This window comes from Brassica napus, chromosome C3 (genome assembly GCF_020379485.1).
Source record: "Brassica napus cultivar Da-Ae chromosome C3, Da-Ae, whole genome shotgun sequence".
Taxonomy (NCBI): Eukaryota; Viridiplantae; Streptophyta; class Magnoliopsida; order Brassicales; family Brassicaceae; genus Brassica; species Brassica napus.
In genome coordinates this window covers 29,459,551-29,482,639 of record NC_063446.1, presented here as the reverse complement: position 1 = coordinate 29,482,639, position 23,089 = coordinate 29,459,551, and the positions used below count along the sequence as shown (strand labels likewise).

The window sequence follows — 23,089 nt, the reverse complement described above, 5'->3', positions numbered from 1 at the left end:
TAATTATGCAATATCAAATCAATATAAAGCTGCTTAGAAAATGTGAAATAGTTTAAATTTTAAAACAAACACACATTTAAAATAACTTTTTATATAATGAAAAAGAAGGAACACTGATCAAGTAGTCCATGGATTTGAAGGGTTCTTTTTTTCACCCAAAAGAACAAATTTACAGCATGTAATAAACTTTAGAGATAGCTGGTGAAGAGAGGTAATGGGAGAGACCAAAACACACTGTTGAAATCAAAAGCATTCTTCTCGGAGAGAGAGAGAAACCCATTTAGCATTCACACCCTGAAGATCTCGGTTGATTGCTTGTCCCCACATCGATTGTGTCTGGCAAGTATCTGAAAAGACGAAAGAGAAACGTTGAGACCAAACTCGCGAAGATGTATAGAGAGTCTGAACTGTTTTGAAACTTACAGCTCTTCCTCTTCTCCGGTCTTCAGAGCGTTCTTGGCAATGCATTGGAAAGCTTCCTCAACATTGGTGCCTTCCTTAGCAGAGGTCTCAAAGTAGGGAATGTTTCCCTTTGAAGCACACCAAGCTTTAGCCTTCTTCTCTGAAACCTGTGCGTCATCAATGTGTGGAAGTTGATGTTACATCTCAATGGAAAATTAAGTAGGCTTATCATCATACATAATACATACCACTCTGCTGTTTCCACCATCCACGTCGACCTTGTTTCCGATAAGAACAAAGGGAAAATTCTCTGGATCAGATGGACTCGCCTGTAAAGGGACAGTTAAACTCTGAGTTAATGCTTTGCCTAGTATGAGGGGTGAGAACCAGGTTGAGGTTTTGGAACCTGGATGAGAAACTCTTCTCGCCAGTTGTTGAGGTTTTCAAATGATTTCATGGAGTTGACATCATATACAAGAACACAACAATCAGCACCCCGGTAGAAAGCTACGCCAAGGCTCTGGAACCTTTCCTGTCCAGCTGTATCCCAGATCTGTAAAAACCCACAGAAAAGACAGAAACAAGTGAGAGATTTGTTGAGGGTAAGCTCCCACAAATGTGAATGCCTGACCAACAACTTAGAGCTATCCTTGTTTGTTTTTTATCATGGGAGATACTTATCAAGAAGAGCTATTAAGCTAACAACTAAAAAAATGGCTGAAACTACCATAAACTCTCTATTGAATACAAATACAGCACCACTACGTTGAGCTTACTTAAACAAGAAAAGAAGTAGTTAACTGATAGCGAGAGTAGACTAGTAAGAACCTGTAAAGTGAAAAGGCGATCTTCAAAGTGGACTTCCTTAGTCAAGAAGTCAGCTCCAATGGTGGCCTTGTACTGGTTGCTGAACTTTTTATTAACATATCTAAAAAAGTTTATCGAGTTAAGCCCAAAAACAAAAAGCGTAAACTAAAAGTTCTTACATATGTATAAAACTAGTACAACATATAATTGTTAGTGATTACTCCATTCAAGCAAAAGAAGGATACTGATTCATCAAAGAGGTTTTCCCCACCCTGCAAAATAACACAAGTGAGAGGAGTCAAGACAGACCAAGCCTAGGATCATAAGAGTTTTGAACTACATGTTGTTGGAGAAGAAGCAAGCAAGCAAGAATCAAACACATGATATTAAGCTAAAGACAATCTATAGACTAAAATCGTGTTAAAGCAAAGTCAAGGGGGGGGGGGTCAAGTCAAGTTCTCAACTTTAGCAAAAGAAAGCAACAACAACACATATGTAAAACCACCATACTCAGCAGCCAAACTAAGAGATGCACCGACCATATCTAAACCGGAGGAAAGGAATTAGTTAAAATCCTGCTTAAATCTCAAATCCCTAGACATAACAATTACTCATCCGAACAAATCAATACATTTAAAAAGAGAGGGTTTTTGGAGATGGCTAACCCGCTATCGCCGAGGATGATGACTTTGAGGAGGGTACGTCTACGGGAAGGCATCTGAATCGCAAATGATCAACGGAGAGATTCTACGATCTCTGCCCCCTGAAGCTGTTCCTGATCTGTATTGTAATTCCTTAAGGCGACTATTATTTTGTATAAACACAGAATATCCTACTTATTATGTTCCTCTTATTTTCAATACATGTGCTGTTTGTTAAATATATTATGATTTTGATGGTCAGAAATCTCTCGTAGCTCAGTTGGTTAGAGCACCCGTTTAGTAAGCGGGAGGTCTTGAGTTCGACTCTCAACGAGAGCAATACATGATAATACATCTCTTTTTTTAAAAATAAAATAATCCTAATTTTTCCTAAAGAATTACCATCTCATGCCACTGATTCTAATTATTAAACCAGCCAAATTAAATTGATAGAATTAACTTTAAATAATTACAAAACCAATTGAACTTAAAATAACGTGTTCCAATTACTGTCTTCTCTAAATTCATGGGTTGTTGGTAGATGCAAATTATTTTGTCAAATTTGTAATTTTTATGAAGAAAGGATTGTTTTTTTTAAACACAATGAAGAAAGGATTCATCATTTTTGTATCGTAATGTTTGGCTTTATCAGTTTAGGCTCTTGGCTAGTTCTGCATCACCACGTCACATCGATCTCTCTTTTTTTTTTTTTTTTCGATATTTGAGGCTTGGATGTGAAGACACTTAGACCAACTCCTTCCATTAGAACCCATAATTAGAACCCCTAATGGGTTCTAATGATTAAATTAGTTGGTTTTAAGGTGATTTGATAAGTTAAAAACCTTGGTTATTGGAATTAATTTTTGCTTTCTCCAATGGGAGAACCATAGGGGTTCTTAATTTTTTTTTAAAAAAATTTTGTTTAATTAGAATGATTTAAAATAAAAACATAAATTAGAATGATTTAAAATAAAAACATACATAAAATTTTTAATAAAAATTACATAAAACATATGAAAAATACAAATACAAATCGTAAACGAGAAAAAGCCGATTAGTCGAAATCTTGATTTATTCCAAATTTTTGTCAAATATGCTCAACCAAATCAGCTTTCAACTGGTGATGTATTGTTAAATCACGAACTCGATTCCGAATGCTCATCATATTCCCGAGATTTGAAGGCATATCTGTCGAATACGTGAAATCCACTTGGGAACTTCGGTTTGATTCCGGTTGTGCGAAAACTGATACATCAAACTTAGTGTAGCCATCTCGTTCGTCTTCTACGATCATATTATGTAGAATGATACATGCTCTCATTATCTTGCCAATTTTTATTTTATCCCACAAAAGAGCTGGATTTTTGACTATGGCAAATCGAGCTAGCAAGACCCCAAAAGCAAGCTCGACATCTTTACGTACAGCTTCTTGATCTGTAGCGAATAAGGATGCTTTTGGACCTTGCGGAAGTGGAATAGATTGGACAAAAGTAGCCCATTTTGGATAAATATCATCTGTGAGATAGTAAGCCAAATGGTACTCGTTTCCGTTGACTATGTAGTTAACTTTTGGAGCTCGACCTTGTAATATATCATCAAAAACCGGTGATCGATCAAGAATATTGATATCGTGTAATGTACCTGGTGGTCCGAAAAACGCGTGTCATATCCAGAGATCTTGTGAAGCTACAGCCTCTAAAACAATGGTTGGCTTTCCTGATCCACGTGTATATTGACCTTTCCATGCGGTCGGACAATTCTTCCACTCCCAATGCATACAATCGATGCTTCCTATCATCCCGGGAAATCCGCGTATCTCTCCAATATCGAGTAGTCGTTGAAGATCTTCTGGCGTGGGTCTTCTTAGATACTCATCTCCAAATATATTTATGATTCCTTGAACAAAATGTTCCAAGCATAAAAGCGCGGTGGTCTCACCAAGTCGGAGGTATTCGTCGACGGCATCAGCTGGGCAACCATACGCCATCATACGGATAGCTGCCGTTGCCTTTTGTAACGGAGAGTGACCGAACCTTCCAGTAGCATCTCTTCTTTGTTGAAAGTATGGGATTTCAGCAGAGAGTCTATCAACAATACGCATGAACAAGGGCTTGTTCATTCGAAAACGGCGACGAAACATGTGAGACGGATATGTTGCATCTTCACTAAAATAATCGTTCCATAACTGCGTGTGTCCTTGTTCTCGTTGTCTTTCAATGTAGGCTCGTTTCTTTTTTGACCTTGACGCTTCTTGTTGAGCTTTTTTATGAATAAGTAGATTTTCGAATCGTTGATCGAAAATTTCGTCGAATCTCTCGTCCATCGTGTCTTCAAAATTATTAGTGTCTTTAAAATTATTAGAAGAAGAAGCCATTTAGAAGAAAAGGTAAGTGTTGTATTGATATGGTAAGAGAAGAGAAGACTTGTTTGTAGTGATATGGTAAGAGAGAAGAAGACTTGTTTGTAGTGATATTGTAAGAGAGGTGTGTTGTTTCGGAAGAGATTTGGAAAAGTTTCTTGTGATATGGTAAGAGAGAAGAAGACTTGTTATTATACACTTTTAAAGAATTGGCAAAGTTTATAAAGAAGACTTGTTGTCCGCTCCACGGCTTGGCAAAGTTTATAAAGAAGACTTGGCATCTTTGTTTCTTTGTGTCACATGTTTCTGTCTTTACGTCTTGCCTTTCTTATCTTTGTTTCTTTGTGTCACATGTCTCTCTCTTTACGTCTTGGCTTGGTTGGCATCTTTGTTTCTTTGTGTCACATGTCTCTCTCTTTACGTCTTAGCTTGGCCTATCACATGAGAAACAGCATGATAAGAAACAAAACTGAAAGAGAGATAGCATGATAAGAAACAAAACTAACGGATAGATGGACAATATTATACATTAACCAGCATGATAAGAAACATCATTAATCTTACAACATTAAACAGCTATTTTACATTAAGATAAGGCAATTATCTTACAAACTCGACACAAACAGCTCACAGAGACAACTAAAACACAACTAAAGACTCGACACAAACAATTTTTACTTGTTAAATCCAGATCATACAGACGCAACTAAAGACTCAACATATCTTTAATAAGTTTGTTTTTTAAGGCAAGTTCGAGTTCAGTTAATGGCACAGTCTTTGCAATTAGAGAGTCAAGCAATTTTGTTTGTTAAGAGTATCTTTTTGCTTGTTAAGAGTATCTTTCAAAGCAAAGTCCTTCTGTCTAATACCCCAGATGCTCTGCAACTCCTTTTCTTCCTCATCCAACTTCGTTGCATTGCTCACAGCCCTTTTTCCTTTCGCCTTTTCCGCTTTAACTCCAATAAGGCGCTTGGATTGATCATCCTCTCCAGCCACAGAAGTTGATGATTGTGCAGAGTGCTCATCTAACTTCCTCCTTTTTGACTGCACCTTATCTTTAGTTGTAGATGCGCCACACCATTTTTGATCGTGTCGCAGCTCCAACCATGCGTGCTCAAGGGTAAACTTCGCCTTGTAGTCATTGAAGTAAATCTCATGAGCCAGTTTCATTACATCATTCTCGTTCTGGCAACTTGATTTCTCTTTTGTTGCCGCAACATAGCAGCCAACGAACTTGCAGACGCCCTCATTGATCTTCCCCCACCTTTGTTTGCAATGAGTAGGCTCTCTCGTTTGCAAACCAGATAGCTTGGGACTTGCAGCAAAATAAGCTGCAATGCGTTTCCAAAACGCAATGGCTTTTTGCTCATTCCCAACCACAGGGTCTTTGGAGGTGTTCAACCAAGCACTGATGAGCACCTGATCCTCTGTTGGAGTTCACTTCCTTCTCTCTTTACTGTCCTCCACAGTGTGGGCTTCAACGTTTTCTTCTTCAGACCAAGGACCGAACAAAGAGACATTCGACGCAGAGATATCTTCACTAGGTTGAGTGTTTGGTTGTTGATGGTTTAAGAGATCCATAAAGCTAGAAGGTTGAGTATATGAATCCATAAAATTGTTTAAGGATTCAAAGGAAATAGGAACGTTGTAAGGAAGTGGAAAAGGAGAAGTAATTGATTGTTTTACATGTTGTTGTTTAGGAGTATTGTTCAGATTTTAAAGGAAACTTAAAATTTTTAGTTGTTGAAGTTACTTACTTTGTGTGTTAATGGCAATCAATGTTCATACCTACAACTAAAAGAAACTACAACTAAAAGAAACACGACAACAAAAGCAAATCACATCCACACAACTAACAGATACCATTTAATTTTCAAACCTAATCAAGCTCTAACCAATACCATTTAATTTCCAAACCTAATGAAGCTCTAACAAAGCATTAAAGACAAGTCTGCTAACCTCTTGCTGATTGAAGTGAAAGATGGATCTTCTGGCCATGTTGAATCCGTAATGAATGAAAGGAAACTCCCCAACTGTCGGCTCCCGCTTCTTGATGATCACCACTCCTCACACAACCAACAAAAATAGAATTATATAAGCAAAGTAATAAACCTTGATCAATCAAATATTTACACAGATAACCGAACACAAAATCATATGAAAATAAAGACAAGAACAGCTTGGTGTGATAATGTGAAACACAATCGACTCTTCTTCCAGACTAATAGAGACAGTTCTTCCTAAAATTCATCATCAACACTTGTTATAACAAACCAACCGACTCTGTTTCTATGCAAAGGATTCAATATTTTCAACAGTCAAACAAAACTCTACTACCAATCTAATAGATTTCACCTTCCTCAATATTATCAAATAAACCACCACTGTTATCATCTTTTAATAAAAGTTCTTTTTCAAAAGACAAGGGATCACGAACAGAGAGTGTGAGATTTCAGAACAAATCAAAAGGATGATTTCTTACCGATAAGGAGACCGAGACGAGATTTCAGACCAGATTCGAGAGAGACGACGAGAATCGACACGAGACAGACGGTGAGAGAGACGACGAGAATCGAGACGAGACAGACGGCCAGAGAGATGGCGAGAGAGACGACGAGAGAGATGGCCAGAGAGACGGCGAGAGAGACGATGAGAGAGACGGCGAGATTCAACACGAGAGAGACGACGATACAGACGGCAAGAGAGACTACGAGAATCGAGACGAGACAGACGGCGACCAACACGGCGAGAGAGACGACGACAGAGAAGGCGAGCTTCGAGACGAGAGAGATGACGAGACAAACGACGATCGCGGGGACGACAGAGTCGACGAAAATCGACAGATACGAAGAAATTCAAGAGAGAAGACGGAGAATTCGAGAATGCAAAACAAAAGCCATTCGGCTTTGTCGCCACGAATGAGAGAGAGAGCATTTGATTTGCGGTCGAATCACAAGCCGCCAGGTAAGGGCTTCCTAGCTGCTCTAAAAAGCCCAAATAAGACAGCGGTTCTAAAGTTTTTTGGCCTTTTTCATTTATTTTTAATCACCTTTTCTTATGAGCCTGTTGTTAGGCATTCCCAATGGACCTGCTCTTAGCTTTGATAGTAGCTCTTTATTTATATGTATTAACCATTAGTTTTCTAATGAATGGTGCTCCTGCTTCTGTTTATGAATGCTGATATTGCTTTGAAGTCTTTTTACGATGGTAACGAGTTAAGATTGTTTGTTTATTGTTTTTTTTTCTTGAATTTTTTTGGATATTTTTTTCCTGAATATTATTGATCGAAAAGAAAACCTTTTCTTGGTATTTTTTTTTACGATTAGAATACTAACAATATTCTTTACTTTCTAAGATTGTTCCTAATATTTTTAACATGGTTAGTGTATAACTATCGGATTCCTAAAATTTAGCTATACCTTAAACGTAAAAGATTACAATCTTTTACTTATCACAAGAAAATCTAATATATAAATAAAAAGAAATTAGAATATTCCAATACTAATAGAAACAATATTTAGAAACATGCTATAATATACAATAATTAATAATGGAATCGATAATAGGAAATGGAAATAACTTGGATACCTTTTCTAAACCTTATACATACAGTTTGTATATTATATGTGTTTTATAAACCTTATACATACACTTTGTAAATTCTATAAATACCTTTTCTAAACATTATACATATACTTTGTATATTTTTCAAAAAGTAAATGAAATGAATAAACTGAATAAAACCCACAAATATACTTAAAACTCTAATATTTTAGACTTTAATGTTTACTTTACCAAATAAAATGAATAAAAGCACAATAAAAAAACACAATGCCATAGTTTAAAAATGGAAACTAAACGCATTGAACAAGACACACTACTGTCAAAACTGAATAACGTATAAGTTTGTAATAAGAACATCTAAACTATTAAGTTTATAGCATTGCCAAAAGTTAAAAATATATCATTATGAAGAACAAATATCCGCGCGTCCCAAAGGCTAGTTATTGTTATTTTCACGTGTTATTCACTGATTTATCTGTGTTCCTTCTTTGTAAAACAATCAATTCATCTCTTCTTTTTTTCTTAAACACTAATTATACTAACAAAGAAGATTACAAGGGGGAGAATTCATTTTGGAATACATAAGCCGGCATGTCTTACAAACCTCTGGAGACGAAAGCTCCAAGATTGGAGAGATTTAGTCCTAAACACTGGAAGACTAAAACCAAGAACATTAATCAAACCTTATTACTAAACCGATCTAAACTAGAAGAAGTGAGGAACAAAACAAAAGAACTTTTACAAACCAGAGAATAATAAAGCATGAAGACTTCAACTGAGCACTTTTGAACCAGACAACGCGAGGATGCTATCCATAGCTAAAATCTCTGACTTGCGACTCCTCCTATAGAGAATAGCCTATGCGATTTAGAGACCAAAGCTTCAAGATCCAGGAGACAGAACAACTCAAGGTCATAAGTACGATGGCGGTGGCGATAGACCCGAGAGACGCCATATTGAAGCTTGACGGGATAGAAGAACTCGATCAAATCTTTTAGTAAATGACAAGGAGCGAGACAACTCATAAACTGGTTCAAACCTTGCTCAAGATATCAAGAAGGCTGAAGATCAAGACCCAAAATGAGCCAAAGAGAGTTTAAAGCCAACATGCAAATCATTCAAAACAAAATCAGGTTCAAGACGAGACCAACCCATTTTGACTAGATCGATCGATAACACACACAAAGATCAACATATAGAAACTCTCATTCCTCCTGTTAGGATCAGATCTAAAATCTGGAAATCCGACCGTAGAGAAAAATGAGAACATAATATGAAGATCTAAACCGATTGAAACCCAAAAAGAGATGATTCAAAACAACTAAACCCGATTCCGGTCCTGAGAGAGCAAACGGAATCGGAGAACGAAGCTTCAACAATGGAGGATTGATGAAAGCAGGCAGAGGACTTTTTGATGAGAGAGCATTTCCATTAAACATATCATTCATCTCTTCTATAAGCTTCTTTTCACTTTTTGTAAAAAATATTCCTTGCGTTTACCAGCTATTAATGTTATTTTCACTGATTTATCTATGTGTTCATTCTTTGTAAAACAATCATCTTATATTTAATAATCACATATAGTTCTTCACTGTAATTTCTCTCTTTTTAAACAATTTAGTTAAATGTTGCATAATTTGCATGGCTGTATTAGTAACCAAATATAGACCCTACAAAAGAAGAAATCAGCAATTCAGAACAAAAAATGACATGACTCTTTAAAAATAGAACTTGGAATACAGAAAGAGGTTTTGAACCTCTCTCTCTTAAGAAAATCTTAAGGAGAGAGCTTCAGGAAAATAAATAAAAGAAGAAGAAGAAAAAACACCCAAAAGAGATTATGGCGGAGGGGCAGTCCCCGGAGAATTCACCGCCGTCTCCTACACCTCCATCTCCTTCCTCCCCCGACAACACTCAACAGCAATCTCCTCCGTCTCCTGACTCCTCCTCCTCCTCCTCTCCTTCATCTTCACCACCAGCTCCTCCTCCTCCAGATAATTCCTCATCCTCTCCTCCACCTCCTTCTTCAGACTCACAACCTCCACCATCGCCACAACAAGAAAACAATAACAACAACAACAACAACGGTGAAAACAATGACAACAACAACAGCAATGGTAATAGTAACAATGATGGCAACAATGGTGGAAACAATGATGGAAACAATGGTGGAAACAATGATGGCAACAACAACAACAATGGTAATAACAACAATAATGGAAACAATGGTAATAACAGCAATAATGGCAACAATGGTAATAACAACAATGGGAATAATAACAACGGAAACAACGGCGGAGGAAGCAACAATCATTCGCCTGCTCCTCCTTCAAGAAACTCCGACCGTAACTCTCCGTCGCCACCGAGATCCCTGGCTCCGCCTAGATCAAGCGGTAGTGGCGATGCACCGAACACGGGTGCTATCATAGGAATTGCGGCTGGTGCTGGATTGTTGCTTCTTGTTATGATCTTGTTCTGCGTCTGTTGCTGTCGTAAGAAGAAAAAAAAGAATCAAATGCCGTACTACGCAAGCAATGGGTACGCCACCGGCAAAGGTAAAAACATAAATGGCCAAACACCAAGTCACAAACCTTATCCCTAACCCTAAACCTAACCTAGTTTCTGTTTTAGAACCATTTCTTGTATGCCAAGATAACTAATTTAATAACCTAACTCAGTGAAATCTTCTTACCTTCAAACCACATTTCAAAGTTTAGGAGTTTCATAATCTTTTGACCAAGCCGAGGCTTGATTTATGAATATTTTGTATGTTTGTTCAAAACACCATTAGATGTTTCTTGTTAGCCAAGAAATAAGGTTAAAACAAATGCCGTACTGCGCAAGCAATGGGTTCGCCACAGGCAAAGTTAAGTCACGAACCTAAACCTAAACCATAATATGTTTTAGAACCATTTCTTGTGTTCCAAGAGTCCTGAAATGATAACCTAACTTAATGAAATCTTCTTACCTTCTGACCTTCATACCACGTTTCAAAAGTCAGTTTCATAATCTTTTGATCAAGTATATGTTTCTGAATATATCTACATTTTGTGAAAACTCCATTACTTGTTATCCAAGAAATAGGGTAAACAAAGTCTCTTTGTTTTGTTGATAGGTGATCAATACCAACAACAACATTACAATAACCAAAGCGATCACGTTATGAACTTGTCTCATCAACACCCCGGATCAAACAGTAACAATAACTGGATGAATTCACCGCCGCCACCACCAGCACAGCCAGTTTCAGGCGGCATAAACAACGGAAACAGCAGCGAAATATACTCAGGTCCATATGGTCCGGCTCTACCACCGCCTCACCCTTCAGTGGCTCTAGGTTTCAACCAGAGCACATTCACCTACGAGGAGCTAGCTGCAGCAACTCAAAACTTCTCTCAAGCAAGACTGTTAGGGCAAGGCGGGTTCGGGTACGTTCACAAGGGAATACTTCCCAATGGGAAAGAGATAGCTGTGAAGAGTCTTAAAGCAGGAAGCGGACAAGGAGAGAGAGAGTTTCAGGCAGAGGTGGACATCATTAGTCGAGTTCACCATCGGTTTCTTGTGTCTCTTGTTGGTTATTGTATTGCGGAAGGACAGAAGATGTTGTTGGTTTATGAGTTCTTGCCTAATGACACACTTGAGTTTCATCTCCATGGTAAAAGTGGTAATGTTCTTGATTGGCCTACAAGGCTCAGGATTGCTTTGGGATCAGCTAAAGGACTTGCTTACTTACATGAAGATTGTGAGTCAAAAACAAAAATCTTAATTATTTGATTCTATTGAGGTTTAACTAGAGATGTGATCATTTTCTTGAATTTGATGTAATCAGGTCATCCAAAAATCATTCATAGAGACATCAAAGCTTCAAACATTCTTCTTGATGAATCCTTTGAAGCCAAGGTAGGTTTGCTTTCACAATGCTTTCAGATTCTTTTGATGTGTCTTGATAACTGGACTGGCTTATGCTTTCAGGTTGCAGACTTCGGGTTAGCGAAGCTATCTCAAGACAACGTTACACATGTGTCCACTCGTATCATGGGAACTTTTGGGTAATAAAGAAACGTGAAACTAACTGATGAAAGCTGTTCTTGATTTCTAATCAAGAATTAATCTCGTATTCTGAATCAAATGACAGGTACTTGGCTCCAGAGTATGCGTCAAGCGGGAAACTAACAGACAGATCAGATGTTTTCTCCTTTGGAGTGATGCTTCTTGAGCTCATAACCGGACGCAGACCTGTTGATCTTACTGGTGAAATGGAAGACAGTTTGGTTGATTGGGTCAGTACCATATATATAATCATCATAAATTTTTTGTGGCATAAGTAAATGATTTATTAAAAACCTATGTTACTTTCTTACACAGGCAAGACCCTTATGCTTAAACGCAGCTCAAGATGGCGACTACAGTGAACTAGTTGATCCACGGCTCGAGGGCCAATACGAGCCTTATGAGATGGCAAGAATGGTGGCTTGTGCCGCTGCAGCCATCAGACACTCAGCTAGACGCAGGCCTAAGATGAGCCAAGTAAGTCTTTACGAAAACATGAATCATACTACTAATGGGACTCCTATCCTTTACTGAGTTGCTCAATGATTCTAAACAGATTGTGCGGGCTCTGGAGGGAGATGCATCGCTGGAGGATCTAAACGAAGTGAAACCTGGACAGAGCTTAGGGAGGGGATCGAGCTCGGACTATGACTCGAGCACTTACAGTGCGGATATGAGGAAGTTCAGGAAAGTGGCGATGGATAGCCATGAGTACGGTGCAACCAGTGAGTATGGGAACACGAGTGAGTACGGGCTTGACCCGTCTTCCTCGAGCAGTGAGGAGATTCATACAGGAGGAGGAAGTGGAGGAGCTAACAAAAACAACAAAACAATTGCTTTGATTTAGCTGTTAGTTTCAAAACAAATCAACTTCGCTGTGTTCTGTTTCCTGTGACATTGTTTTACAACTCTTGTTTTATGTCAGATTCTGACCGTTGGCTACATTTGTGTTTTATGTCTGAATGTTTCTGTTTTGTGGAGAAAAAATTAAAACTTTTGATTGTGATTTAACTGATGATTATTAATGCTAAAATGTATCTGCTCATCTTTTCTAACTTCAGATTCCACAAGTGAGACATTTGATGTGAACAACCCCAGATTGAATCAATCTTAAAGTGTCCACCTTTTGATCTTTTAAAGGCAACAATCAATAAAATCATATCTCAATTCAATACGTATATTAACAAATGCAAAGAGTATATCAAGCTTCTTCTTTCCAGTTTTTGAAAAAGAAATTACAGAAAAATAGAGGCACTCGAGCTACAAAACAATGGGACTTAAACGCAAAACGAAAGCAGTTTCTTGAAACGCAGACGTAAAGTAAAACCCAGAGAGTTTTGTCACACACGTGTGTATAGAAACGATAACAAAAAAGAAGCAAATGAAACAAACAAATGGAGAAGCAAATATAAACAAAAAAAAAGAAACTTTGATCCCATTCATAATACCCAGCTTGTAGCCTTTCCCTTAAGAGCTTAGAAACATTTCCTGTGAACAATCCCTGGACCTGCCTCATCATACTCAGCCTTTGAGATCCACATCTATTCAAGAACAATCATATAAAATAATCAGCACCTTTAGTTAAATCTGCAGATGGATAAATTGAATAATCATGTACCTGCTGGAATGTGCTGAGGGAAGCAAGAATGGAACCACCGATCCAGACACTGTACTTCCTCTCCGGAGGCGCAACGACCTTAATCTTCATGCTGCTTGGTGCAAGTGCTGTGATCTCTTTGCTCATACGGTCCGCAATACCCGAGAACATAGTGGTTCCACCACTGAGCACAATGTTACCGTACAAGTCCTTCCTGATATCCACGTCACACTTCATGATCGAGTTGTAAGTCGTCTCGTGGATTCCAGCAGCTTCCATTCCCACAAACGACGGCTGGAACAGAACCTCTGGGCACCTGAATCTCTCGGCACCGATTGTGATCACTTGCCCGTCGGGTAACTCGTAGTTCTTCTCGATGGAGGAGCTGGTTTTGGAAGTCTCCATCTCCTGCTCGTAGTCGACAGCGACAAAGGAGAGCTTCTCCTTGATGTCTCTTACAATTTCCCGCTCTGCTGTCGTGGTGAACATGTAACCTCTCTCGGTGAGGATCTTCATGAGGTAATCAGTGAGGTCACGACCAGCGAGGTCGAGACGGAGGATGGCGTGTGGAAGAGAGAAACCCTCGTAGATTGGGACAGTGTGAGACACACCATCACCAGAATCCAGCACAATACCAGTAGTACGACCACTGGCGTAGAGGGAGAGAACAGCTTGGATAGCGACATACATAGCTGGAGAGTTGAAGGTCTCGAACATGATCTGGGTCATCTTCTCTCTGTTGGCCTTTGGGTTAAGAGGAGCCTCGGTAAGAAGAACCGGGTGCTCTTCAGGAGCAATACGGAGCTCGTTGTAGAAAGTGTGATGCCAGATCTTCTCCATGTCGTCCCAGTTGCTCACAACACCATGCTCGATAGGGTACTTCAAGGTGAGAATACCTCTCTTGGACTGGGCTTCGTCACCAACGTAGGCGTCCTTCTGGTTCATCCCAACCATGACACCATGATGCCTTGGCCTACCAACAACACTAGGGAAAACAGCCCTGGGAGCATCATCACCGGCAAAACCAGCCTGTACACAGAAATTATAAAGCCATCAAAAGAGAACATTCCACAGATCTGATAATGAGTAAAGAGACAAGTAACTAACCTTGACCATTCCGGTACCATTGTCACAGACGATGGGTTGAATATCATCAGCTTCAGCCATTTTTAATAAGCTGCAAAGAACGTAACAAGTTGGATACTGTTAAATAAAATTAGATCAAATCGTTTTGTAATATTTCTTGTAATAGTATAATTAACCATCGACAAAAAAAAAAAAAAAAAAGATCAAATCGAAATCAAATCACTTTAGGGGCTATTGATTTGTGTAGTAATATATTTGTAAATCCAAACGAAATTCAGAGTTATTGATATCATAATTTATAAATCCTAATTTAAATCAGGTGGATTTATTAATGAATTTGATTTCACAATGGATTTTAAGTAGATTTGGAAAAAAAGTATTTGCTAAAAATACAAAAATAAAAAAAATTCGAGTTAAAACATCATAAATATTAACTAAAATATCAGATTTATACCTAAGTAAATTTTAGTTAAAGATTTACAAATCAATTAAAATACATAGAAATATATATCTCTGAGAATAGCTTTCTATATTGAACGTATATGAAGAGTACAAAATCCCCAAATCGATAAGGTAATCTTGCAACTTCAATAACACATAACGTGACGGTTCATTTTTAGCTTCTACTGCTCAAGCTTCATCTAACCCTTAACAGTTCAGATCTCTATTCTAACAATCATCTGCACAAAACAGTGAATCTGAAATTCTGAATACGGATCTCTCTATCACTATTGAGATCCAAGATCACTAATCGAGCTAAAGATGATCGGTCAACTGAACTTGATTCTCCGAATTAGTAGCTCGTAGATCCAAATCTAATCAATTCCAGATCTCTACGAGGCTCATAACAACGTATAGATCCAACATAGAAAGTTTTCTTTACCTTGGACGAGAAAGATCCGAAGAAGAAATAAGAAACAAGAAACCGATACGATTCTCTCTCTCTCTCTCTCTCTCTCTTCCCGCCGGAGATAGTCAACGGCCGATGAAACTGTGAGGACGACGAGACGATTCAAAGAAGGAGAAATGAGTTGAATTTATATAGGCGGCTTTATCTTTCTTTTCCGCCTTTCAAATTAAAAAATAGACGAATCATATCGACCACAGGAAAAGATAACGTGACCTGGCTGTCAGACAGCCTTTACTGTTTAATTCTCCCTTTTAAAATTAATTAATGATATCAGCCGTTGGATTAATTAAAGCCTAATTTGTTTTTGCTGAGATGGCTTTGTCTGTGATCGGCTCAGCGTAAAATGACAGCTCCATTTTTTTAATACTTTTAGCTAGTGTTAACTTAACCGAGTCAATACAGGCAACGATGGTCGTGGTTGGCTTGTTCAATTTAGATTTTCACAAAATTCAACTTAATTAATTTCATTTTCTATTAGGATTAGAATCGTGTTGAATCATTTAAAGTAGGAATAAGTAATAGATCAGACCGTGAAAGAATGTGATTTTCATGATGTGTTATGTCGATTATTATTTATATTCCATCGTATTCGTGATTAATGTATTAAATAGTGGCTACTAAGTCGTCAAAGTAGTTGTGGATTAATATTGCTATTTTGTATAACTTGATCTTTGGTATATAACTTATATAATAATAATATAGGTATATGTTGAGTTGAGACACCAAATTACATTGAGTCTAGCCATTTTCTTGTGCCATGTACTTCTAACTCAAAACTCTCTTACATGATATAAATAATGTGCATGGGCTTTCAGTCGTTCTTAGCTTTCATATCCTGGAATAGATTTAAGTACATGCACTTCAAAATTATGGATTTGATTTAATAAAAGTGGTGAATGGTGACCACCTAGTTAGGCTACGAAAGGAGAAAACCGAGTACATGTATTGAACCCCACCTAGTTAGCTAGGTTACAAGCCGAGTATATGATAGATTGATAGTTATAAATATCAAATCATCTTGGGAAATAGCAAGTTAAAATATTAGCAAGGACATTACAAACCTGATCATGTTCAACCCCAAAAAATAAGAACAACTATGATGCCATACTCTTATTTTTTGTTAAGAGATGAAAATTAAAAGTCAACTTTTTGATCAACTTGAATCGCACGTGCCGAGTACAATCGAATTGGGAAAAGAATGTGGGAAGGTTAAGCTGGCACCTACGAAAACGTTGGGTCCATCATTACGAAACTACTTCTGATTTTCATCGCTACTAGTATGATTACATTTGATTCTCACTATTTATTATATGAGGCAGGCCATGTTCAAGTTTTATATTATAAAGTTCCATATATATGGCAGGCCACGTTCATGTCTTTTTGTTAGAGAAAAGTCAATTAAGGTTATTTTTCCTGGATTTAGAATGTAATTAATTTATTCTAGAGATCTAGCTTTTTCTCCCTCTCAACTTTACTAGTAGTGGCACACCACAATCCACCCATAAAGCTTTAAAGCTTTTTTGCTTTTTCGAAAATATGGATTTGTTACCTCTAAATTCATATGATTTAAACCTATCAAAAATAATATAGTTTTTTGGTATAAAGTTTTTTCAACCATGAAGTTCCAGTTTTAGTCTATCAAATATATTGTTTCCGTTGATATTAAACTTTATATTCATATTGTTAGACAGTAGCATGAATTTGCAAGTGTGCTAAAATAACGTTTTTGAAAGAAAAGGATACGAGCATGAAGCATCCATCCATCCAATAATGTAATATAAAATTTGTTTTGCTAATTTATGCAATCATTAGTTTATCAACAAAACATAACATTAAAACATAAAAATAAATAATTGAACAAGAAATTAAGGTGTAAACAAACAAACAAACAAACAAGAGTTGATGCCACAATTAAATAATAAACTGATTTTTCCTCTGTTTTGAGGTCTGATGTACTATTACAAAATGAATGACACCGTCCAATTATTAAAGTTGGTGAATTATTATTTGAAGAGAAATTAGTGAATTATTTCAGGGATCAAAACTTGACAATAATAGGATCAAGAACCTAACCATTATTTGTTTTTGGCGAGACGAACCACTTGATTATCATGTACACACTACACCGGCAGGTGACGGTGGTTATGAACTTATGATTAAGGGAAATCAATTCAGACTAATCCATAAAACCAAATTAGTACTCCTCTGTGTCATTTTAAGCGATTTTCAAAGTTTTTGCACCTGGATTAAGAAAATACAAACTTGTATACAATTTATTTTGATTACATAAAAATATCATTAAATGAATTTAATTCAATCAATAAAAGAAAAATTAATATTTTGTAATTGGTCACAAAGTTTAAATGATATTAAATTTTATCTAGAATAATGAGAACATAGTTATTTTGAAACAAATTTTTTTTCTCTAAACACCACACCGGAGAGTGTATTTTTTTGTCTGCAATAAATGATGACTAATACTGTTTTATTGGGCTTTATTAATAGGCTCAAAATGACCTGGCAACTACTGGTCCAGTCGCACAAGAGTCCAAGACTACTGAAATCTGTTGGCCCCAAGATATGATCTTCGAGAGTTTCAACTCGATCTTCACAAGAAGGGAGGGATGGATGTTGGCTTATATGTTTGCGATATTATTTTTCCGATCCTATATGTCCATGTCTCTGTTTAGTTGGGTTTTGAAAACCACGGGCCTTTGGAGCAAGGTCAGAAGCAGTAGTTTTAGTTCTTTCAATGTTTAGCTGTCATTCCAAGGTTTGTCTCTTTAAGGGCAGTACTAATTATAAACCAGAAAAAGATTTGGAAGAAGAGATCTTGATTGTCAACACTAACAATGGTTGTTAATTTATCTACCGTTATACTTTTCTATGATTAGTTCAATATTAAAAACCACTTGATTTTTTATCGTCTGATTTTGACTCTATGGTGGTTTTCATGCTCAGATCACATTATAATTTAGGCTCTATGGTGGTTGACTATTGGCCAAGCGAACTGCAAGCTCATCACTAGCTTCGAATGATAACAAGCTGAACTACTTCAGCAGACAGCTTAGAATAGGACCATGACAACATTTGCATCAAAGCGCTGAACTACTTCAGCAGACAGCTTAGAATAGGACCATGACAACATTTGCATCAAAGCCCATATGGTGTGTATAGGAGTGAGATGCTTCATGAGCGTCTGCAAATGGGGCCGTTGACGTGGTAGGTGGTTGAAGTAATAGATAGATCTTCCAGGTTTGTCCTAGATTCTATATAATATATATAGTGAAAACGTACAGGTTTTATATATACTTTCTGATAAATAATTGCAAACTGATTTTAATTGAATTTTTTTTTCTGAATTGTGGTTATTGGAATATGCTGGGGAAATTAACAAAGTTCTTTTAAGTGTTTCGTTTTATTTTTATGTATTAGTCTGCATCTTATATGGATTCTCCACTGAGTTTTTATAATCTTAGTGTGACTTCTTATTGAAGATGAGTGGGCCTTTCATACCATTTACTGATTTGTCTAGGTTCAGTCTCTAATTTGTCTCTGGAAACCATGTGGCAGTAAATTTGGAAAATCAAATCCCAAAAGAGTTGCTCACAGGGACACATGTTCTTTAGCTAGAGCAGCCGTGAACTTTCCCTAATCTTTGAGACAGCACTCAGATAATAAACCTCTTGGGTCTTGGCTCATGTCACTGATCTCTCTCTCTATTCCGTCTTAAGTGCTGTTCGTTTCATTGACGCAGGTTCCTGCGGCTGCGGCTGCGTCAATTATTTTTTCAAATCTTGTTCGTTTCGTTGACGCGGTTACTGCGTCTAGACGCGGCGTCTAAACGCTGCGTCTGGCGTCTGCAAAATCTGGACGCCGAAATTATCCGCGGCTGAGTAAAAAAACTGCGTGTATTTACTGTATTTACGATTTTACCCTTGACCTAATTAATTATTTGCAAAAAAGAACATAACTCCATTGACGCAGCCGCTCTATCTTTCTTCGATAGACGCATCTTCGAGCTCCTACATCTCCGAGCTCTCTCTCTCGATCTCTGACATCTCCGAGCTCTCTCTCTCTCGATCTACACATCTCCGAGCTCTCTCTCTCGATCTCCAACGCAAACCCAGTGCTCTCTCTCTCTAACGCAGACCTCAGCTCGAGCTCTCTCTTCTCCGGCTCGAGCTCTCTCTTCTCCGGCTCGAGCTCTCTCATTTATTACTAATTAATTATAATATTTTGATGAATGTAAATATTACAAATTTAAATCTACATTTTATTTATTTAAAATATAATTTTACAAATTTAAATCTACATTTTATTTATTTAAAATACAATTGTATAAATTCACAAAATTCATAAAATTAAAATATGAAATAAATGAAAATTGCGTCTGCGGCAACCAAACGAACATAACTAAATCTATTTTCTGCGTCTGCGGCTGCGGCTGCGGCAATGTCCTGCGTCTTAGAAACGAACAACAAGTTGCGTCTGAGGCTGCGGCTGCGGCTGAATCTGCGGCTGCAAAACGAACAACAACCAAAGGAATAGACGCAGCCGCAGCCGCAGACTCAGCCGCAGCCGCAGCCGCAGGAACCTGCGTCAATGAAACGAACAGCACTTTAGTATATCTTATGTTTGATGCCAACTAAATTATGCAATGACATCCATCTATACTAATTATATATAGATCCAAATAATGCAATGCATTGATTAGGGGTGAATTTTTATGTATTCCGAATTGATGCAAGGCAGGGGAGATATATCCTTTGGCACCAGTCCCACTCTGAAAATTACATAAAGACTATACAAGCCTATCTGAAAATGATGTGTCTTCTTCTTTTGTTTATGCCACTACTAGGTTCCATGTAGCTGGTACGAACAGATAGTGGTATTTTGTTATCCCTTCATGAAAGTGATTAACTTTGCCTTTATTGCTTTATGTTACTTGGGGTACCATGTGATATTCGTGCATGCGTAGGTTGATATTCTTGATTTGATAGTCTTTGTACTTCGTGATTATTAAAGTGGAGTAAAGAAAGAGCATCAAGATGTGAAATAGATTAAAGAAAGAGCATCAGGATGTCGACAGAGTTTTTCCATTTTTTATTTACATGTTTCTGGATTATCTGTATTGAACCTCTAGTATCAATTATACTCCAAGAAGTTGAAAAGCTTATGATTGAAGTTTTTGGTCCAGCTAGGAGGCTTTGCTTAAAGCTCTATGTTACTATTTATAACTTTCTTTTTACACAGCTACCATTGGATCTCCTTTGTGTCTTGTAAATGGTTCTCGTTAATCCTTAAGTTAGGTTCATCTTATAAAGTTTGTAACACTGCTAGCAAGCACATTGTTTAATTGGAGCTTTCAGTTATGGTCTCATACCATGTGTGCCTTGCTTGATATATTACAAGTATTCCTCAAGGTAGCTTTTATGTTTGATTATTTTACCCACTCACTTGGGTGTATTTGTTTTACCTTATTATGGCTTGGGTTTTACCTTATTATGGCTTTGCAGACACATAGAGCTGCTGATTTCTTTATCATTAGATCCTTAATATACTTCTTACCCACAATGCTTACAATGGGTCGGTTTTGGACATATAGATGATGATGTTACTGTGGAAAGGTTTGTAACTGATTAGAGCAGATCTATGTTGCATCATTGTAGTCTTTGATTTTCCTTCTTCATGCAATACCTTGGTCTCTCTGAGCTTCATTGAAACCATTTCTTTTCAGACCTTCAAAAGTAGTGGTGTTACTTAGTCGTCTTCTGTGTATGTGATATGAAAATGCAGAGGAATTCTATGGAAAGTGTTTATCAAACTTTCCTCCGAGATGACGGTTTCTATTATTAGCCTTGGATGTGAGTATTGCTATTTGTAAATAGTCATATACCACCCATAACACAGAAAAGTCTGATGAAGTTATGATGCCATGGAAAGCTTAAGATATATTCTCTGTACATTTTGAGCATTGAGGCAAAAAGAAAAACAAACAAAAGCTCCATTGTGTTTGATTTTGGAATCCTACTGGCTAGGGACATAAACTGTGTTCCAATCTTGTTGAAGAACTAAAATCTTGAAAATCTAGTTGTTTATTGGCACATACTCTCTAGCTGCTTTCTCTGAAAGTGTTGACTCTTTCTTCAGGTTCTATAGGATCAATTATAACATCTATACTCTCCGTTGTTGTTTCTGCAACTTCATCAGCTTCGTCACAGTCTCCTAAGATCTTTTGACATGTCTCAACCAGACAGTGTCTGCATTTCGGACAAGTCATATGTTGTGTAAGCCACTTGTCGATACAACGAACGTGGAACCCATGGTTGCACTTAGGAAGCAGCCGTATCTGTTCTCCAGCTTCAAAATCAGACAAGCAAATGACACACTCTTCGCCGACCCCTGACAAGTTCATCTCAGGTGAGTAAGTCACTACCGGGAACATCTTGAGAACTTTCTTCTTGATGCCTTTGTTTGCTGCTGCTGAGCCTCGTGGCGTGGACGGGATTGAGATGGGATCAGAGATCATGAAACTCGTGGAACGTCTAAACGCGCAACGGATTATGTAATGCAACCCTAGTGAGCAGATGATACCGCAGACAAGGATAGAGAGAAGCAGGAGAATGTTGCCGCTCAAGTTGTTCTTGTCTGGTCCTCGAGCTTGTTGTTGTTGCTGTATGTTGTGATGGAAAGGAAGTTGCTGAAGCAATTTTCTTGAGAGGTAGCTGTTGATAGAATATTCTTGGTGAGATGAAGAAGGTGAGTAATCTGAAGACATCTTTACTCTTTTTTCTTCTGCTTTGGTTTCTCTTATGTTGTTTTTCTCCCTTGAATGATTGAAATTGTTGTTTATATATAGCTTTAATGATACTTAGTTAGTGGAGGACTACAGGAATTATATATTTTAGAGATAATTAATTGTTGGTTATGGAAAATTCCTTCTCTATCTCTTGAAATGAGATGAGGACTTTGGGACCCAGAAAGAGCTTATCCTTTTCCATGAGTCCCCATGTGTACAGATTGTGCCTCCATCAATATCTTTTCCAATTACAAAATGCTTTTGTAAGGACAATCATTTAGTTTTAGAAATATAACAATTGATAATACTATATGATTCTTGCATTAATCAAGAGAAGTTGTTGTATCTCTATTATGATGGTGTGGAAAGTTGTAAAGAAGTGTTGGGTTTTGTTGCTTTTATAAATTCTCTGAATTATTGTGCTTCTCTTTCCATGTGTTATGTCGCTTCATAATTCTCTTTATTTATTTAAAATATCAAAATACAAAATACTTTTTAAATAATAGAAAGTTTATTTATTTCTTGTCATATTTTACTGTCTTGAGTAAATTTCCCAATTTGGAAATGATTGCGAGTAAAGTCATTGAAATTACTATTACTATATATGTAAAAATAGAATAAATAGAATTATGATTGCTTATAGTGGACGATAAAAAGATAGATCTATGTTGGTTGTTTAGACAATTGTTCTCTGGGAGAATTGCCAAGTGTGACTCAAAACTTGGAGTCAAACCCAAAACAATACCCCAACTTGGGTCAAAGGCAAAAGTAACCTAAAAGGCTATTGAAATTACAACTATCCCCTTGTGACCAAACAAAAAAACGGAATTTTTTTAACGTTTCTACCCCTCGCAAGTCGTCTGTTTAGACG

General features: G+C 37.3%; 4 protein-coding genes, 1 non-coding gene and 1 pseudogene across 5 annotated transcripts; 2 read left to right on the top strand and 4 right to left on the bottom strand.

Moving 5' to 3' along the window:
- Positions 1-75: 75 nt before the first annotated feature.
- On the bottom strand, positions 76-2,086 carry LOC106389234 (ras-related protein RABG3f-like). Its single transcript, XM_013829443.3, has 7 exons — positions 1,875-2,086; positions 1,455-1,481; positions 1,231-1,330; positions 809-955; positions 651-731; positions 424-569; positions 76-347 (listed from the first exon to the last, which is right to left on the bottom strand). The coding sequence occupies exons 1-7, from the start codon at positions 1,925-1,927 to the stop codon at positions 281-283; spliced, it is 621 nt and encodes a 206-aa protein (XP_013684897.1). The 5' UTR covers positions 1,928-2,086; the 3' UTR covers positions 76-280.
- Positions 2,087-2,115: 29 nt separating this feature from the next.
- Positions 2,116-2,189, top strand: TRNAT-AGU. The gene has a single exon. It is a non-coding gene; the product is annotated as a tRNA-Thr (tRNA).
- A 2,531-nt stretch (positions 2,190-4,720) lies between these two features.
- Positions 4,721-6,798, bottom strand: LOC106385985 (annotated as a pseudogene).
- Positions 6,799-8,287: 1,489 nt separating this feature from the next.
- LOC106386030 (putative proline-rich receptor-like protein kinase PERK6) lies at positions 8,288-12,818 on the top strand. Its single transcript, XM_013825920.3, has 7 exons — positions 8,288-10,328; positions 10,889-11,515; positions 11,603-11,673; positions 11,746-11,822; positions 11,909-12,053; positions 12,139-12,300; positions 12,380-12,818. The coding sequence occupies exons 1-7, from the start codon at positions 9,614-9,616 to the stop codon at positions 12,668-12,670; spliced, it is 2,088 nt and encodes a 695-aa protein (XP_013681374.1). The 5' UTR covers positions 8,288-9,613; the 3' UTR covers positions 12,671-12,818.
- A 200-nt stretch (positions 12,819-13,018) lies between these two features.
- LOC106389232 (actin-2) lies at positions 13,019-15,619 on the bottom strand. The gene is made up of 4 exons (XM_013829442.3): positions 15,390-15,619; positions 14,528-14,597; positions 13,442-14,449; positions 13,019-13,364 (listed from the first exon to the last, which is right to left on the bottom strand). The coding sequence occupies exons 2-4, from the start codon at positions 14,585-14,587 to the stop codon at positions 13,299-13,301; spliced, it is 1,134 nt and encodes a 377-aa protein (XP_013684896.1). The 5' UTR covers positions 14,588-14,597; positions 15,390-15,619; the 3' UTR covers positions 13,019-13,298.
- Positions 15,620-21,334: 5,715 nt separating this feature from the next.
- Positions 21,335-22,299, bottom strand: LOC106389231 (RING-H2 finger protein ATL77-like). Its single transcript, XM_013829441.3, has one exon. The coding sequence runs from the start codon at positions 22,195-22,197 to the stop codon at positions 21,532-21,534; it is 666 nt and encodes a 221-aa protein (XP_013684895.1). The 5' UTR covers positions 22,198-22,299; the 3' UTR covers positions 21,335-21,531.
- Between the last annotated feature and the right edge of the window lie 790 nt (positions 22,300-23,089).

Bases quoted from the DNA above. Each gene is read 5' to 3' on its own strand.
- LOC106389234 (XM_013829443.3), bottom strand. From the start codon at position 1,927: ATGCCTTCCCGTAGACGTACCCTCCTCAAAGTCATCATCCTCGGCGAT. The intron at 1,482-1,874 runs GTTAGCCATCTC...GTTATTTTGCAG, and splicing joins ATCATCCTCGGCGATAGCGG to GGTGGGGAAAACCTCTTTGA. The intron at 956-1,230 runs GTTCTTACTAGT...GGGTTTTTACAG, and splicing joins ATCGCCTTTTCACTTTACAG to ATCTGGGATACAGCTGGACA.
- LOC106389232 (XM_013829442.3), bottom strand. From the start codon at position 14,587: ATGGCTGAAGCTGATGATATTCAACCCATCGTCTGTGACAATGGTACC. The intron at 14,450-14,527 runs GTTAGTTACTTG...TTCTGTGTACAG, and splicing joins ATGGTACCGGAATGGTCAAG to GCTGGTTTTGCCGGTGATGA. The intron at 13,365-13,441 runs GTACATGATTAT...GTTCTTGAATAG, and splicing joins CCCTCAGCACATTCCAGCAG to ATGTGGATCTCAAAGGCTGA.
- LOC106386030 (XM_013825920.3), top strand. From the start codon at position 9,614: ATGGCGGAGGGGCAGTCCCCGGAGAATTCACCGCCGTCTCCTACACCT. The intron at 11,516-11,602 runs GTGAGTCAAAAA...TGATGTAATCAG, and splicing joins TGCTTACTTACATGAAGATT to GTCATCCAAAAATCATTCAT. The intron at 12,054-12,138 runs GTCAGTACCATA...TTTCTTACACAG, and splicing joins AAGACAGTTTGGTTGATTGG to GCAAGACCCTTATGCTTAAA.
- LOC106389231 (XM_013829441.3), bottom strand. From the start codon at position 22,197: ATGTCTTCAGATTACTCACCTTCTTCATCTCACCAAGAATATTCTATC.